At 39.9% G+C, this 16,695-nt stretch overlaps 1 protein-coding gene across 1 annotated transcript in view; it reads left to right on the plus strand.

Annotated features, from left to right (window-relative positions):
* The window catches only part of opn3 (opsin 3), a 52,627-nt gene extending 36,629 nt beyond the window's left edge, over positions 1–15,998 (plus strand). The window contains exons 2-4 of the mRNA XM_008123887.3: positions 2,639–2,958; positions 9,428–9,679; positions 14,519–15,998. Coding sequence (XP_008122094.1) covers positions 2,639–2,958; positions 9,428–9,679; positions 14,519–14,782 — 836 coding nt within the window. The 3' untranslated portion in view covers positions 14,783–15,998. The remainder of the gene's footprint in view (positions 1–2,638; positions 2,959–9,427; positions 9,680–14,518) is intronic.
* Positions 15,999–16,695: the final 697 nt, after the last annotated feature.

The raw sequence follows: 16,695 nt of genomic DNA on the forward strand, positions 1-16,695 counted from the left end.
GGCAAAATGTGCTGCAGATAACTAATAGACTGTAAAGATCTTAGTTTGCAGAAAGAAAGTTTACAAGAGATAAGGTGCCCGTTCTGCTTGTTCATTCTATGCAGGGTGGTATAGTCAGGTTTTTATACAGCAACCACCCAGGAACCAATTTCTATGACTATTGCATGAGTATGCAGAAGAGACACAATTCATAGCATGAAAGGGAGAGATTAGGAGAAAAATAAGGCTGGATAAGTTCAGAAGCTGAAGGTAATGGGCCAGCTGCTTTTGACGTACATAATTTAATTGAACATAGCTTTTATTGAAGCTTACAGAACAACTCTTGCTTAAGACTGAGCTATCTTTAGATCCCATAACCATAAGCCTTGGGAGGCTTTGGAGCATTAAGAGGCAGATACTTGCAGCAGGTCATTTGAGAGGCAAATGCGTATACCAGACAAGCATCTCTCCGTTGAGAAGGCATCCTGCCCTTCAGAACAAGTAGCCACTTTTTTGTACTATTGTTGCATGTCTCTGAAGATAAAACACAGCTTTGTCTCTCCAAATATATACTCTGGTTAATGGAAGCCATTTGTCGGTGTTAATTGCAAAGGATTATTTATCCTTCTTACAGCTACAGGCACACGTATCCCTGCCCCAGTTTACCCCCCCCCCCCAATGTGAGATGGTAAATGTTAGGCTCTGGAAGTAGGTTTTTTTCGTGCTTGCATGAGCTGTTTTCACAATGTGTTTCAGCTGAAGGATGTTGAGTAGATGGCTTGTGACAGATGCTTCTGGGCATATTGCCAGGGGCAGTCACCTGGGTCATCTGTCCCTAAATCCAGCCCTGGACCCTGATTAGTTCAGCTTGTGCAAATGGATGGAGAAAGATGATTCATCTTGTCTTTGACATACAAGGAACTGTGTGAATTTGGTGACTGTTTGAATGAGACCTTCTTGTAAATGACTGCTTAATCAACTGTGCGTTCTCAAACTAATCTGCCCTTGATAAGCATCGTGATAGCAACATATGGATATCTTTTTTTCATGCACTATTTCCTCATGCAATAAATTTCTTACACAGCTTGAAAACAGAACTTTATTTTTCCATAAATGTAATTTGTAAGAATAAATCTATGATAACAATTTATGTTGTCATATATAATTATTATAATCCAATAGCAGATCATTTCTCATGAATTTATGATAACAAAAACTGTCTGTGTTGATTTTGTAGTACATAATGTAGGAACATAGTTCAGCCTATTTTAAATCAGTCTTCCCCAACTTGGCTACCTCCAGATATTTTTTGAACATTAATTCCCATTATTACCATTCAACCAGACTGTGTTGGATGAGGATGATGGGAGTTGCAGTCAGAAATATACATCTGAAAGTAGAAAAGTTAGAGAAGGATGTTCATAATATTGCCAGCTATATTTGTAAATGATTATGGCAGGGGGTTGGACGGACCCTTGTGATTCTCCAACTCTACAATTCTATTCTTCTTCTTTAAGGTTCTCTTAAAATAGAGTTTTTTAAATGTGAGTTTTGCACATATATGCATACACAGTAGTCTTCCACAAATCAATGACAGTAAGTATGTTGACCGTCGGTTCTCCTAACCATGTTATGTCAATTGTGACAACACCTTTCTAAAATTACAGGCAGTCCCCAAGTTGTTCTTAAGTTGAATTTGCTTGTAAGTCAGAATAGGTACATTTTAAGTATAACTCCAGACACTCAAACTCTCTCTCTCTCTCTCTCTCTCTCTCTCTCTCTCTCGCTCTCGCTCTCGCTCTCGCTCTCTCTCTCTCTCTCTCTCTCTCTCACACACACACACACACACACACAGTTTTGGATAGCATAGTGAAGGGTTAACACCCTTGCAGTGTTTGTTTTGCTGTCTGTGCCCCTGTTCAGAAGATTTCACCTCATTTTCTGTCTCTGTGGTAATTGGATTTTGAAAAAAAAAATGGCTTGTTGTGGAAACAAGGAATGGCGAAATAGCTTCAGTGGAGACACCTTTCCCCCATGATAACCCTTTCAGGAATTAATTTCCCTTCTTAGGAGTGGATTTCTCTGACCTCCTGTTGTCTCACCCCTTTCTTAACTGTGAGTCATTTGTAAATCAGATGTTTGTAACTCGGAATCTCATCTCATGCTTTTTCAGGTTTTGGTGGCATGAAAAAATAGTGTTAACACAGAGATCTTTTCCTCAAAGTCATGACTGAATGTGTATAATGAGGTGTATTTTGGCAACAGATCATGAATTGAGCCACAGTGGGTCCTTTGTATTTGCTGTGGTTTTGTTATAGGATTTCCGATGGATACCAAAATCTGTGAGTGCTACAGCAGAATACTAAAATGATGCCCCTTGTATAAAAGGGCAAAATCAAGGTTTACTTTTCTTTTGAGTGGGCCTTAATATTTTCAAGTTGTGGATGGTTGGATTTATGGATGCAGAATCCATGGGTATGGAGAGGTGATTGCTTAATCTTACAAAGAGGAGCAGATTATTTTCCTTTTCAGTCTGTCAGATCTTTGCTTTGTCCATGGTGAACCAAGTAAACCAAGCACAGTTGCATACCTATAAAACAAATACAGTGGACAGTATAAAACATATGATAGATGTTCTATCTTCTTTGTCTTTCTGCAGGAATTGTTTCTATCATGACACTCACCGTTCTGGCCTACGAACGTTACATCAGAGTTGTGCATGCAAGAGTGATTGATTTCTCATGGTCTTGGCGGGCAATCACATACATCTGGCTCTATTCCTTAGCCTGGACAGGGGCACCTCTCCTTGGCTGGAACCATTACACACTAGAAATACATGGATTAGGTTGTTCGGTGGACTGGCAGTCGAAAGAGCCCAGCGATTCCTCCTTTGTTCTATTTTTCTTTCTTGGTTGTCTAGCAGCCCCAGTTGGAATCATGGCTTACTGCTATGGGCATATTCTTCATGCAATACGAATGGTGAGTTGACTAGATCTGTTGTTTCTTTCCCACTTTTAAATGAATAAATAAAACTCAGATGATTAAAATGTGACCAAATGTGAATATCGGTATGTGTTTCTGTGGACAATGTGTAGTACACTAGACTTTTCAAAATCATCATCATCATCATCATCATCATCATCATCATCATCATCATTTAATTACTTATTAATCGCCCTCCATCCACGATGCTCTAGGCGATTTACAAGATAAAATTGTAAAAGATAAAAATACATACATACAAATATTGATAAAAATTAAAATAGATTAAAAGCTCTAGTAAAGAGCCATGTCTTGAGTGCTAGGGTAAAAGGCCCTAACTCATGCATGGCTCTCATATAGGGCGGCAAGGCATTCCATAAGGCAGGGGCAGAAACAGAAAAAGCTCTGCGCCTGGTCCTTTCCAAGGGCACTTCTCTAGGACCCGGTACATAGAGTAAGTCTCGTTGGGATGGTCGTTGCGACCTCCGATGATGGGAGAAGGAGAGACAGTCCCTAAGATACGATGGGCCCTGGCTGTAAAGAGTTTTAAAAGTCAGGACTAGCATTTTATATAGACCACGGTAATCAGTTGGAAGCCAATGCAGATGCTGCAGCACTGGTGTTATGTGGCATTTCATGGGTGTTCTTGTGAGTAACCTGGCTGCCGCATTTTGAACAATACGGAGCTTCCGGGTCGTGGACATCGGAAGGCCAACATACAGGGTGTTGCAATAGTCCAGCCTAGACATGACCGTGGCATGGATGACTGTTGCCAGAGCCTCATCAGATAGATAGGGTGCCAGTTGCCTCACTTGTCGTAGGTGGAAAAAGGCCTGTTTGCTGGCAGCAGCGACCTGAGCTTCCATTGTCAGCTGCGAATCTAAAACGACACCCAGGCTCTTAACGGTGGGCGAAGGAGATAGGGCAGCACCATCGAAGGTGGGTAGCAAGTGGGTCAGACCAGTTGAGCGGCCATGCCAGAGAATCTCAGTCTTCGCGGGGTTCACCTTCAATCTACTAGCACGTAGCCAGTTCGGCAGAGCCTCCAGACATAAGGTGAAATTGTCTGGTATTGATGTTGCTCCAGGCTCCAAGCGCAGAAGGAATTGGGTGTCGTCTGCATATTGATAGCAGTCTAGGCCAAAACTCCGAGCCAAACTAGCAAGGGGTCTAACGTAGATGTTGAAGAGAAGAGGGGAGAGGATTGCACCTTGGGGTACCCCACATAGGAGGGGAGATCTGTCAGAGACTTGATCCATATACTCCACGCATTGGCTCCGGTTTCGCAGAAATGAGTTGAACCAATTGAGGGCCTGACCGCGAACTCCAGACATGGTGAGACGGTGAATCATTAGATCGTAATCAACGGTGTCAAACGCTGCGGTAAGGTCGAGAAGTACCAGTAGCGCTGATCCGCCGCTATCAGACTGGCGACGAAGTTCATCTGTAATGGCAACCAGAACTGTCTCCGTCCCATGGCCAGGGCGGAAGCCTGACTGGAAAGGGTCCAGGCCGGCTGTATCATCCAGAAATTGTTGCAATTGTCCCAGCACAGCCCGCTCTATCATCTTACCCAAGAATGGGAGGTTGGAGACAGGACGATAGTTGGCAAGGGTCATGGGATCCAAGCTAGGCTTCTTTAGCAAGGGACGAACCCTTGCCTCTTTTAGGTTGTCCGGGAAGACCCCCTGTTCAAGAGAGCCATTGATGATATTACTCAACAGATCGAGTAGACCTTCCAGGCAGCTCTTCACCAGCCAGGAGGGACACGGATCAAGGGAACAGGTGGTTGGTTTTGCAGCAGCTAGGATTCTAGCGACATCTTCCTTGTCAAGCGGAGTAAATCGGTCAAAGATAGGCCCACTAAGCGGCCACAAAGTCTCAAGCTCACTTAAGGTATCAACTGTAGGGAGCAGTTCCTGCCGAAGCACAGTGATTTTATCAGTGAAAAACTTCTGGAATGCCTCTGCTGTTAGAGCCGTGGTTACTGGGTTTTGGACTAAGAGAGCCGGACTGGTCAAAGCACGAACGATTTTGAATACTTGAGCTGGGCGCGATCTAGCAGAGGCTATTAAGGAGGAATTGTAAGATTTTTTACCATCCTTGACGGCTGATTCGTAGGACCTGCGATAAGCCTTGAAAGCGGACAGTGACACCTCGTCGGGTTTCCGTCGCCCCCGATGTTCCAGCCGCTTTCGTGCTTGCTTCATCGTCCGTAGCTCATTAGTGTACCAGGGGGAGCGATTCCGGTGAGGGCGAAGGAGGCATCTTATGTTGTCTTACTTTTTTCACACCACATTCTCCTTGATACATCATGTTATTGTGTTTAGCATAAGAGCAGAAGGTAGTAGCTGAATTTGCTCTGCTTGGTTTGAAGACATTTTTCCTAATACAGAATGATTATGAACCCTTTTATCCCTTTTACTGCTGCAGTATCCAGTTTTACTGCCCTAAAGGGAAAGAGAATGAATCACTAAACTGAGAATAGGACTGGGGAATTAAAGTGAGGTGACTGCAGATAATGTGACCATCTTTTATAAGCAATTCCAGTACATCAAATGACTGGATTCAGTCTTTTAGAGGGAGGAATGAATAATGATTTCAGAACAGACCTGAAGTTCATCACACAGCTACGGATCAGTAAAAATGCAGTTGAAGTGAGGATGGTGACACTGAATACATTTACATAGGAGATAGTTGCACTGTGGTATTGAGTACACTTGCTTGTAATTGTGTGTTTGAATAAGATGTGGTCACTAAAGAGAATGGAAAGGAATCGGTGAATAATTCTATAATATCCACAATATTTTGATCAGCCTATTGCATAAGTATGATATCTTTAAAGCATTTTAATGTAGTAAAAGAAGTTCCTATGTGATAACAGTAATATCACACTTTAATTTAATTAATATACAAAGTTGTATTATATTTTTATGGAGCCAGTACTGTGAAATAGTTTGAGCATTGAACATGACTCTAGGATCAAAATAGTTAAAATGATAATTTTTCCAATTTTTTTTATTCCTCTTCCAGGAGTTACCATTCAATATACCAAATAAATTAATAAAAATGGGACACATAAATAAAAACCTGGGTGGTAGTAACCAATAAAAGCAGAATATCCAATTTGCCATTTTACTCCCTGCAAGAAAATAGAGGATAGGAGGTCTCCAGTATACAAAGTTACTTTGAAGCATGCCAGTTAGTGAAACTATTAGAATTAGAGTTTGACAATGTCAAAAGATGGGTAAGAATTAAAAAGTCAATACATGAGTGGAACCACTGTTTGTGTCTAAAGAAAAGGATGAGCAGTCAAGAAATAACGAAAATAAAAGGAAGCCCACTATCTTCAACATTACAATTCTGGAAAAAATGCCAAAATAAACTTCCATCGAACAAAATAAACAGACTCCCAATAGGTATACTGGATAATAAAAAAGATAAGATATATGGAAAAGTGATGATAAATTTAAATAAAAATGACATAACAAAGATAGAGGATCTTTTAAATTGGGATGGAACAGCAAAGACTGGGGGAAGTTAGGAGACAAATGTGGGTCAAGCAATTGGTTGCTATGCCATGGAAGGTCTCAAAAGATGATGGAGTGGAAGAAGAAGGAAGGTCCCGATACAGATTTAGATCAAATATTACAATTGAAAACTGAGAAAGGGAAAGGAATTATGGGATTCATATAAACAAACTAATAGATAACCAATATAATTTGAAACCCATCCTGTTAGAAGTATTAAAAGAGGAAATAAACTGTAATCAGAAGGACTTAGGACTGTGAATAAATTCAGTCAAGGAACTCAAACATTTAAAAATCAAAGAAATGCAGCAGAAAATACTGACGAAATGATATAGGACACCTATAGCCATATTACAAAAAGAACACCTAAAAGCTGTTGGATGTGGGGAAACTGTTGCATTCATCCATATGTGGTGGGACTGTGCCAAGGTACAAGAATTCTGTAGAAAAATAAAGGGGGAAACGGAGGAATTATTTGAGCAAAAAATAGGGTGGGATAAGAAACAGTTTTTACCCTGAAACTGGAAGAGAAAAGCAGCAATAAAGATTGGACCAAGACGACGAAATATATACTAGCTGGAGCCCAAGCTATGGTTGCCTTGAGATGGAAAGAACATAAAAAATGAGATATACATAAATGGTTCGAATATTTAACAGACTATATGCTTCAGGATTACATCATGGATAGGAAAAATAAATATACCAATGGATACCCCAGGGGAAATTGGAAGGGAAATGGGAAAACTGATAGCCAAGGCAAAGGGCAACATAAAATATTAGAGATTGAATCAAACTATCCTTATGAATGAACGATAAAGGAAGTGTATGACTGTTCCTGGGAGGGGTTGAATGGGAGAAGGAGGGAGAAGGGGAAAATAGTGGAAAAGGAATGGATACAAGCAGGGGATGAGCGCGATTACATATGAAGTTTTTAATCTCTTTTTTGTTAAATTTTTGTGTGTGTGTATGTGTGTGTGTATACACATACATACATACATACACATACTGTATAAGTCACCTATATTATATTCTCACATGGTTATGTTATACTCTATTTGACCCAAAGAAATAAACTATAAAAAACCCAAAAAACATGACTCTGGAAACAGGTTTGAATTCCCATTGGGTGACCTTGAGCAAGTCACACACTTTTAGCCTCAATAAACTCCATGTTTTAGGGTTGCCATAAGTCAGAAATCCACCAACAATTACATGGCATCCACCAACAATTACATGGTTTCATATTGATATTTGAGATTGTAATCAAAATAATGTGAACAATGTTGCAAATTCTAGTGGAAACTTCAGGAATTCTCTTTGAGAATTCTCTCGTGTTTATTGCAGCGTAACTTTTTATGGATTAGAGTTCACTTTATCACTAGCCTGTGACTTTTTGTGCTATAATAAATCTGTTAAGACTTTCTTCTGTGATCTCTGAATATATCACCTTGCTAAATATAGCTCAGTTTATCTTCTTCAAATATTTTCAAGAAGACATCATATCACTGGCAAGTGCATAAGATAGGTGAGATATGCCATTTTTCCTAGCTATTATTACTTGGGAACTTTTCTCCCAAAACATCAATATTATTTAGGCATTAGAAATATCTCTGAAGTAAGGGAGCATGCTAGTTCCACCATCATCTGTCACCATTTTCTTCATCATCTATATGGGGGGGGGGGCAACTTTATGAAAGGAAGAACCTCTTCTATCTGCATAGATTTTCCATACAAACTTGTGAAAAACCATTGCCTTCCTCTGAGGCTGAGAGAGTATGACTTGCCCAAGGTCACCCAGTCGGTTTTAATAGTCCAGCAAGGAATCAAACCCTGTTGTCTTAATTACAAACCAGTTATGGCTAGATGGAGGAGAGTGAGCAGAGAATAAGACAACTAAAACAATACAGTATGTTAGACATAATGTTTGATTTGTGAATTTCAGATTGTTTTCTTATTTGTTGGATGCCTTATACTCTCTCTTAGTGATCTTATTAGTGATCTCTCTACTAATAACCTAAGGATAGAGTTACCTTATAACTGCAACATGTTATCTTGGCTATAATAAAACTAAGCATTCAAGTGAAGGGCTGTCTGAAGGATGATTTGTTTTTAGTGAATGTATTCTCTACCCTCTCGCCTTTGTCTAGCCATAACTATACAGCAGCCACATATCCATAGTCGGAAGTGTCACTGAGCTGGATGCCATGTGCAGCTATTTCCCATCCCTCATAGCACAGTGCATCTGGACATGAGGAGAGATTGTGATAGAGTTTAAGACAATCTTCCTCCCTCGTTTACCTTGCTATGCTAACCTGTCACTGGAACAGGAACCTGAAATATTTCTATATTCCATATTAAATTCAGAAGCTATTACATTACTTAGTTAAACTGAGTACATTCCTGGCTGGTCAGGGAAAGTTGCAAAATCAAGAAGGACTTCAGCATCTTGTTTCAGATGATTTCCATTAATCATACTGTGGCATACACAGGAGGAGAGCTCCATATGGAGTGGTGTCCCTTGTGATGGAAAGTATTGTGGTTTAATGCTTGAAAAAAAACAGAAATGTAGGAGCAATATGTTTAGTTGGAATGCTGTTGTTGAAGGCCTTCATAATCAGAATCACTGGGTTGCTGTGAGTTTTCTGGGCTGTATGGCTATGTTCCAGAAGCATTCTCTCCTGACATTTCATCCGGAGTGGGAGAAAGAACTCCAACAGACAAGAGTTCTTTCTCCCACTCTGGACTTTCCATAGATATATAAACCTCACTTGCCTAGTTTCCAATAGACCTCACAACCTCTGAGGATGCCTGCCATAGATGTGGGCAAAATGTCTGGAGAGAATGCTTCTGGGACATAGCCATACAGCCTGGAAAACTCACAGCAACCCAGTTAAAATGCTGTTTGATTATTTTCGGTATTTTTCTTTATTTTTCAGCTTCGATGTGTTGAAGACTTGCAATCTATCCAAGTGATCAAGATCCTAAGATATGAGAAGAAAGTGGCTAAAATGTGTTTTTTAATGGTCACAACTTTTCTAATTTGTTGGATGCCTTATGCTGTGGTCTCTCTACTAATAGCCTATGGGTATGGTCACCTTATAACTCCAACAGTAGCCATTATCCCATCCTTCTTTGCCAAATCAAGCACTGCCTACAATCCAGTTATCTACATTTTCATGAGCAGAAAGGTAAGCCACATAAACGAGCACTACTAGCAAACTTCACAATTATCTCAACTAATTCACAATGCACAATAGGGCCTCTTTCTTCCAGTTTAAGCCCAGAAAGATGATCCTTTTGCCTTGCAACACATGTGTTTGCATTTAGCATAGTTCATCTTTAGTGTAGATATAACCAACTGAACTTAAGTGGGAAACATCATCAGAAAATTCTAGCCACTTCTGGGATGCATGTACACACTGCCACTGCTCCTGCCCGATAAGGTACATGGGGAGAGTCATTTCCACTCACTTTGTAAATAGAATTGAGCCAGTCTGTTGGAGACCAGCATGAATAAGATTTTGCATGCAAACAGGATGCATGTCAATTAATCTCATTTTTATTCTTTAACACTGGGAAGGTTTTTAGCAGAATCGTCTTTCCTATCCATTTCTTCTCCACCTGTTTCACAACAAAACACATAGTTGGATGTGTTTTTCTAGTTACATAGGCATAACACAACTCATGGGTCCACAAACCTTTCAAGCAGAGGTCCATTATCCCTCAGACTGTTGGGGGGCCAGACTATAGTTTGAAAGAAACATGAACGAATTCCTGTGTACATTGCACATTTGCAGTGCAAAAATGCCCCTTGAAGGAACAATACAATGAAGAATCATTTTAGCCAACATAAACTTACCAGTGTTTTTCAATTGGAAGTGTGGGCCTGCTTTTGGCTGATGAGAAAATCAATTTAATTAGGATTGTTGCTATTGTGTGCCTTCAAGTCGTTTCAGACTTAGGGTGACCCTAGGTCTAAAGTTTAGGTCAGGGGCCAGGTAAATGGCCTCGGAGGGCCTCATTTGGCCCATGGGCCTCAGTTTGGGGCCCCCTGACTTACATGATGAAATCATCCTCAAACAACAGAATACATAGAAGTGATGCTCAAATATAAATATAATTTCTACAAATCTAAAGGTTGGCACTCCTGTTCAGCAGTTACAATGCCATAAGTCCGATTTATGATACTGTAACTGCTGAAGATTCATGTTTACAGTCATGAATGACCAAACATACCATCATGCTAGGAATGACATCCACATCATGCTCTGGCCATGGGGTGCCATAGGGCAAGGAGTTTTGGCAGGATCTTGAGGGGTCCAGCATCCTGTTCTCAAGGCACTCCACAACCTGGAGAATGTTGCAGACATAATCCTGCAGCACTCAACTCTTCATAATCTCAGGAACAGTTTGGTCTCAGAACTGCCAAGCTGTAAAGGTAAGTTTGGAAACAGGGACACTGATAAACATAACAACGATGGTGCTAGATTTCAACCAAATATTATATAGAATAATGATATTATTGATTTTACCTGCTAAGGTACACTGGATTTCTTAAATGTTTCCCCTATTTTGATTGCAATCTTTAGCTGTAAAGTGCCACTTTTATACATTATCGATAACTTGTATCTATTACATCACAGTATATAATATTGGGACAGTGTATAAATCCTAGGAACATGTAAAAATGCCAAAATAGAAACTTTAGCCCTTTAGCTATTTTTGTGGTTCATATAACTCATTACCATTGGCCATGGTGGATGAGACTGCTGTGAGTTGAAGTCCAAAACACCCAGAAGGTCAAAGACTCTCCATCTCTAGCATAAGGTAGAGTGCTTCAGGTTGAGTGTCCCTTATTCAAAACACTTGGGATGAGGTATTTGAGATTTTGTATTTTTGTATTATTGTTATTATTATTATTATTATTATTATTATTATTATTATTATTATTATTATTATTATCTTTATTTATACACCACCTTTCTCCCCAAAGGGGACTCAAGGTGGCTAACATCTATCCACACTGGACAGTTTAAAAAGAGCAATACAAAAGTTAAAAACTATTAAATAGTAACATTGTGGTAAAAGCAAAATTAAAATACAGTAACTACACTCAAATGACCATTTTAATATCTGGGTTTGCATATATTCACATAATGACTTTTCTTGGAGATGGGCTCTATGTATAAATGTGAAATTAGAGTAATATATATATATATATATATATATATATATATATATATATAAAGCTTCTGGATTTTTTACCTAGAAGTAGGCGATGAAACTACATGACCCAGAACCATGAAACTTGGCAACACAACCTGCTGTCCTTGCCCCTAGGTTCCGACAACAAAAAGAAAAGAAAAATAAAGTCCTAATTAGAGGGAGAGAAATAACTGTTTTTATCCAATTGCTGCCAGTTAGAAAGTTAAGCTCCACCCACTTGGTCTCCTAGCAACCCACTCAGCCCAGGGTCTCTTCAACCAGGCTTCTTCCCCACTGCCTATAAAATACAGATTATCTGATTTGAACTGGATTATATGGCAGTGTAGACTCCAGGCCTTTCCACACAGCTATATAACCCATTTATAATCTTATATTATCCGCTTTGAACTGGATTACCTTGAGTCCACACTGCCATATAATCCACTTCAGTTTATACAGCTGTGTAAGGGGCCTCATATAATGCAATTCTAAGCAGGTAATATAAGATAATAAATATACAATAGAGTCTCACTTACCCAACATAAACAGGTTGGCAGAACGTTGGATAAGCAAATATGTTGGATAATAAGAAGGGATTAAGGAAAAGCCTATTAAACATCAAATTAGGTAATGATTTTACAAATTAAGCACCAAAACATCATGTTATACAACAAATTTGACAGAAAAAGTGGTTCAATGCGCACTAATGCTATGTAGTAATTACTGTATTTACAAATTTAGTACCAAAATATCATAATGAATTTAAAACATTGACTACTAAAAGGATGACTGCATTGGATAATCCAGAACATTGGATAAATGAATATTGGATAAGTGAGATTCTACTGTAATATGAAATAATTACTGTGGTAGAATAATACAGAACAATATAATCTCTAAAACCAAGACAGTAAATGAAGAGCAACACTCTGAAAGTGGGGAAATTGGGAATTCCACAAAGGAAACAATCAGGACCAGCTAACACCTCCCAACAAAAAATTCCCTCAGGGAGGAAGCAGCCAGGCTTTAAAGCTGCAAGGCCATTACATGCTAATCATTTTGGCTAATTACAGCATTCATACTTGCCTCCAACAGACAAAAAAAAGAACAATCAGAAATATTGTATATTCACAAGCTTTAGGAAATAATATCCCCTGATGGCGCAGCGTTTTAAGCGCTGAGCTCCTCAACTTGTGGACCGAAAGGTCGCAGGTTCGAATTGGGGGAGCGGAGTGAGCCCCCACTGTTAGCCCCAGCTTCTGCCAACCCAGAAGTTCAAAAACATGCAAATGTGAGTAGATGAATAGGTACTGCTCCAGCAGGAAGGTAACAGCGCTCCATGCAGTCATGTCACATGACCTTGGAGGAGTCTACGAACAACACCACCTCTTCGGCTTAGAAATGGAGATGAGCACCAACCCCCAGAGTCAGACACGACTGGACTTAACGTCAGGGGAAAACCTTTACCCTTTACCTTAACTACCACCAATTCCTCAATACTTTATTTCCCATACCACCATACTTCGCCACAGCAAAGCGTATATATATATATATATATATATATATATATATATATACAGTAGAGTCTCACTTATCCAACACTTGCTTATCCAACATTCTGGATTATTCAACGCATTTTTGTAGTCAATGTTTTCAATACATCGTGATATTTTGGTGCTAAATTCGTAAATACAGTAATTACTACATAGCATTACTATGTATTGAACTACTTTTTCTGTCAAATTTGTTGTATAACATGATGTTTGGGTGCTTAATTTGTAAAATCATAACCTAATTTGATGTTTAATAGGCTTTTCCTTAATGCCTCCTTATTATCCAACATATTCGCTTATCCAACATTCTGCCGGCCTGTTTATGTTGGATAAGTGAGACTCTACTGTATATATATCTTATACACATACGCTGATGGTAATTTCATATACAATATTTTCAGTAATTTTGTGCATGAAACAAGATTTGTGTATGATAAAACAAAGGTACCATTATCTCAGTTGCACAGTGGACACATTTTCAGATTTTGGAGTGTTTTGGATAAGTGATGCTCAATCTGTAAAAATCATGGATGCAGCTAGAATATATTGGGCAGCTAAGTGTTGCAGAATTATTCTCACAAATGCTAGTATAGCTTCAAAAAGGTCTTCGTTCAGAGAAGAGTAAACAGCAAATAATATTAATATGGAGATATGTATAGAAGAAAATTATTTTAGGGGGTGTTTTTTTTAGGAATGGGGAATGTTCTGGCACAAATGTTCAAAATTACTGGCAGGGGCTGGAAAGGGGGAAATGACTAATGCACTGATCCTTCTCCCTTCACCCTTCACCCACCTAAACTGCTCTGGCAATACAAGCCGCATAGCAATTCAGAGTGTTCTGTTTTCCTGGTCTGATTAAAAGCATAAGCAGTGAGCAGGCCATTTTTATCTTCAATAATTTGTAGCATAATCTGTAGCTATCTGATCCTGTAACAGCATCATTTGCATGCAGTTCCTAATTAGCTGAGATCCTACTGTGAAAACAAACAGCCTCTGTTTGAAAAATGGCCCTAGGGCAGTGGCTGGAAACAGCTACCAACCAACCTGAGAAGGCTTCCATTATTTATCAGTGAGGAAAAGTAAGAGACTGGGCAGATATAGAAAGCCTGTGTTAAAGAGAGAGAGAGAGCTTTGCTGCCAGATGATTTGTTAAATGAGGTATGCCTGTGCTGATCTTATGTGGCACTTGTGCTGCTTTTGAATATATTGTCTCCGAAAATATTGCCTCTTCCTGAAAACCTGTTTGCTTCTGACTTTGTCTCCTTGCAGTTTCGCCGATGCCTTGTGCAGCTTTTTTGTGTGCAATTCCTGAGATTCAAGAGGACCTTGAAAGAGCAACCGGCCATCGAGAGCAACAAACCTATCAGGCCTATTGTCATGTCCCAGAAGGTAGGGGACAGGCCAAAGAAGAAAGTGACTTTTAGCTCTTCCTCAATCATTTTCATAATCACCAGCGATGACACAGAGCAAATAGATGTCAGTACCAAATGTTCTGACACAAAAATAAATGTGATCCAGGTGAAGCCACTATAGCTGTTGGGATTTGAGTGGACTTCTGGTAACACAGCTGTTTCTGTTTAAAAACTATTTTTATGTGACATTTAAGAAAGCAGACACCTCTGAAATCTCAAATATGGAACCATTACAGGTGTTTATTCTGTAGGCTCACTTCCTAGGAAGGAAGTCCTATTAGGACTCAGTAGTGACACTGGGTGGGTGCAGTGGGAATAGACTGTACTGGCTGACACCATGAGATCTGGATGAGCCTGGTGGGGTGGTCGCTCAACATCTGCCTCAAGAACCCCTGGCCACCTCCCTCCACTGTGGCCCCCAAGGTTGCTGGCTGGGCAGGGAAGAAAGGCTGTGGCGGGAGGATGGGGATAGCACAGGGCAAGGCAGAGGAAGGGGAGGAACACAAGTAGTCATGTGACAGGCAACTGGGGTGAAACCAGGGGAAGTGGCAAGGCAGACAAGATGAGGAAAGTAGAGGTCTAGCTCTCATCCCACCTTCTACCACGTTTTCTCTCACCATCAGAGTCTGTCCCTGAGCTCTGTATCCCAAATTTGGGAGGAGCACCTGACACCTGGGTTAACCCTCCCTTTTTTGGCCTGTGGGGGTTCTCAGGTGTCCCAGTCCAGGTCCCCTCCTGCCTTTGCTGAAAAGATGAGGCAACCAAGACTGGATCTCTTCTACCGCTGAAGATTCCTATTCATTGGGGCTGCAGGGTGGCTGCTTGGCTAGGGGGATTGACACGGTAAGTTAATGCACTAGGATGACATCAACCCTAGTGACATTACTGGCGAGACTTACTTCTCACTACACACATACAGAATTGAAGTGATAGAAGCTCTGTAATACTATGCTGACTGCTGTAACAGAATTGAAATGATGATATTTGCTTGCTTTTTTTATACTTGAGATATTTATTTTACCATATCATGTTTTGATCACCTAGCACCTTCTGCATTGTAGCTGTACCAGGGAATAAAAGCAGCTTCTCGAGGCCATAATTTCTTCAGCAGAACTTCACTGATTTTTTTTTCTAGAGCAACCTTTTGCGTAATATTTTAACACAAAATGATATCATTCTGTGCTCCCTCAGGCCGGTATACCTGCTACGTGAAATATGTGCCTTGCATTCACTGTGGGGATGTACACTGTGATGACGTTTGTAGCCCAAGCTAGTGACTCATGTATAAACAGAAGCCATCTCAAAACAAAGGAAATTGGTTCTTGTACAAAATTGCATTTTGGTGTGGCATGTTTTCTTCCTTAAAAATGAAATTACTTATTTTTATGAGAAGTAAAGGTAAGGTGTATGGGTAAGCATGACCATCTTTTTTACAACTGTGACCTAAGATGTGACCATGCTGAATGTCATTGAACAGTAAAAGCTAATACTTTAAAACAGCAAATGACTGAAGCAAATTGCAAATGCTGCATGTTAAGATATAGCTGATGCCATAGACGTTCCTTAGAGCCTGGACCTAAATAAGACTGTGACTAGACTTGACAAGGCTTGACAGTGATCATCTGAACCAAAAGACCCAACAACATGACATGAAGTTGAAATGCTGCATTTCATTTTTAAAAACAACTAAAATGGGGTTTCATTGTTTCCTTCTACACAGTAGTCCCAACAAAATTCCATGCCTCTGTGCTGGTTCTTAGCTCCAGAAGGAAATTTTCTTAACTTCCAGGGTTGATACCTGGTAAAAGGAGGTTATTTTGATAAGCGGAATCAAGTTATTTTTTCTTCTACTCATGCTATGGGCAAGCATAACAGGAGTGGGGATGATACATCAATTAATTTCAAAGCCCCCCCCCTCCCCCCGGCCACCATCACTTTCCAGGAGGACTGGCCAACACAAGTATGCAGAACTGCAAAAGCAAAACCTGTGCATTTGGAGGGCTGACTATAATTGCACCAATGTTTAAAAAACAA

Source organism: Anolis carolinensis, chromosome 1 (genome assembly GCF_035594765.1).
Source record: "Anolis carolinensis isolate JA03-04 chromosome 1, rAnoCar3.1.pri, whole genome shotgun sequence".
Lineage (NCBI taxonomy): Eukaryota > Metazoa > Chordata > Lepidosauria > Squamata > Dactyloidae > Anolis > Anolis carolinensis.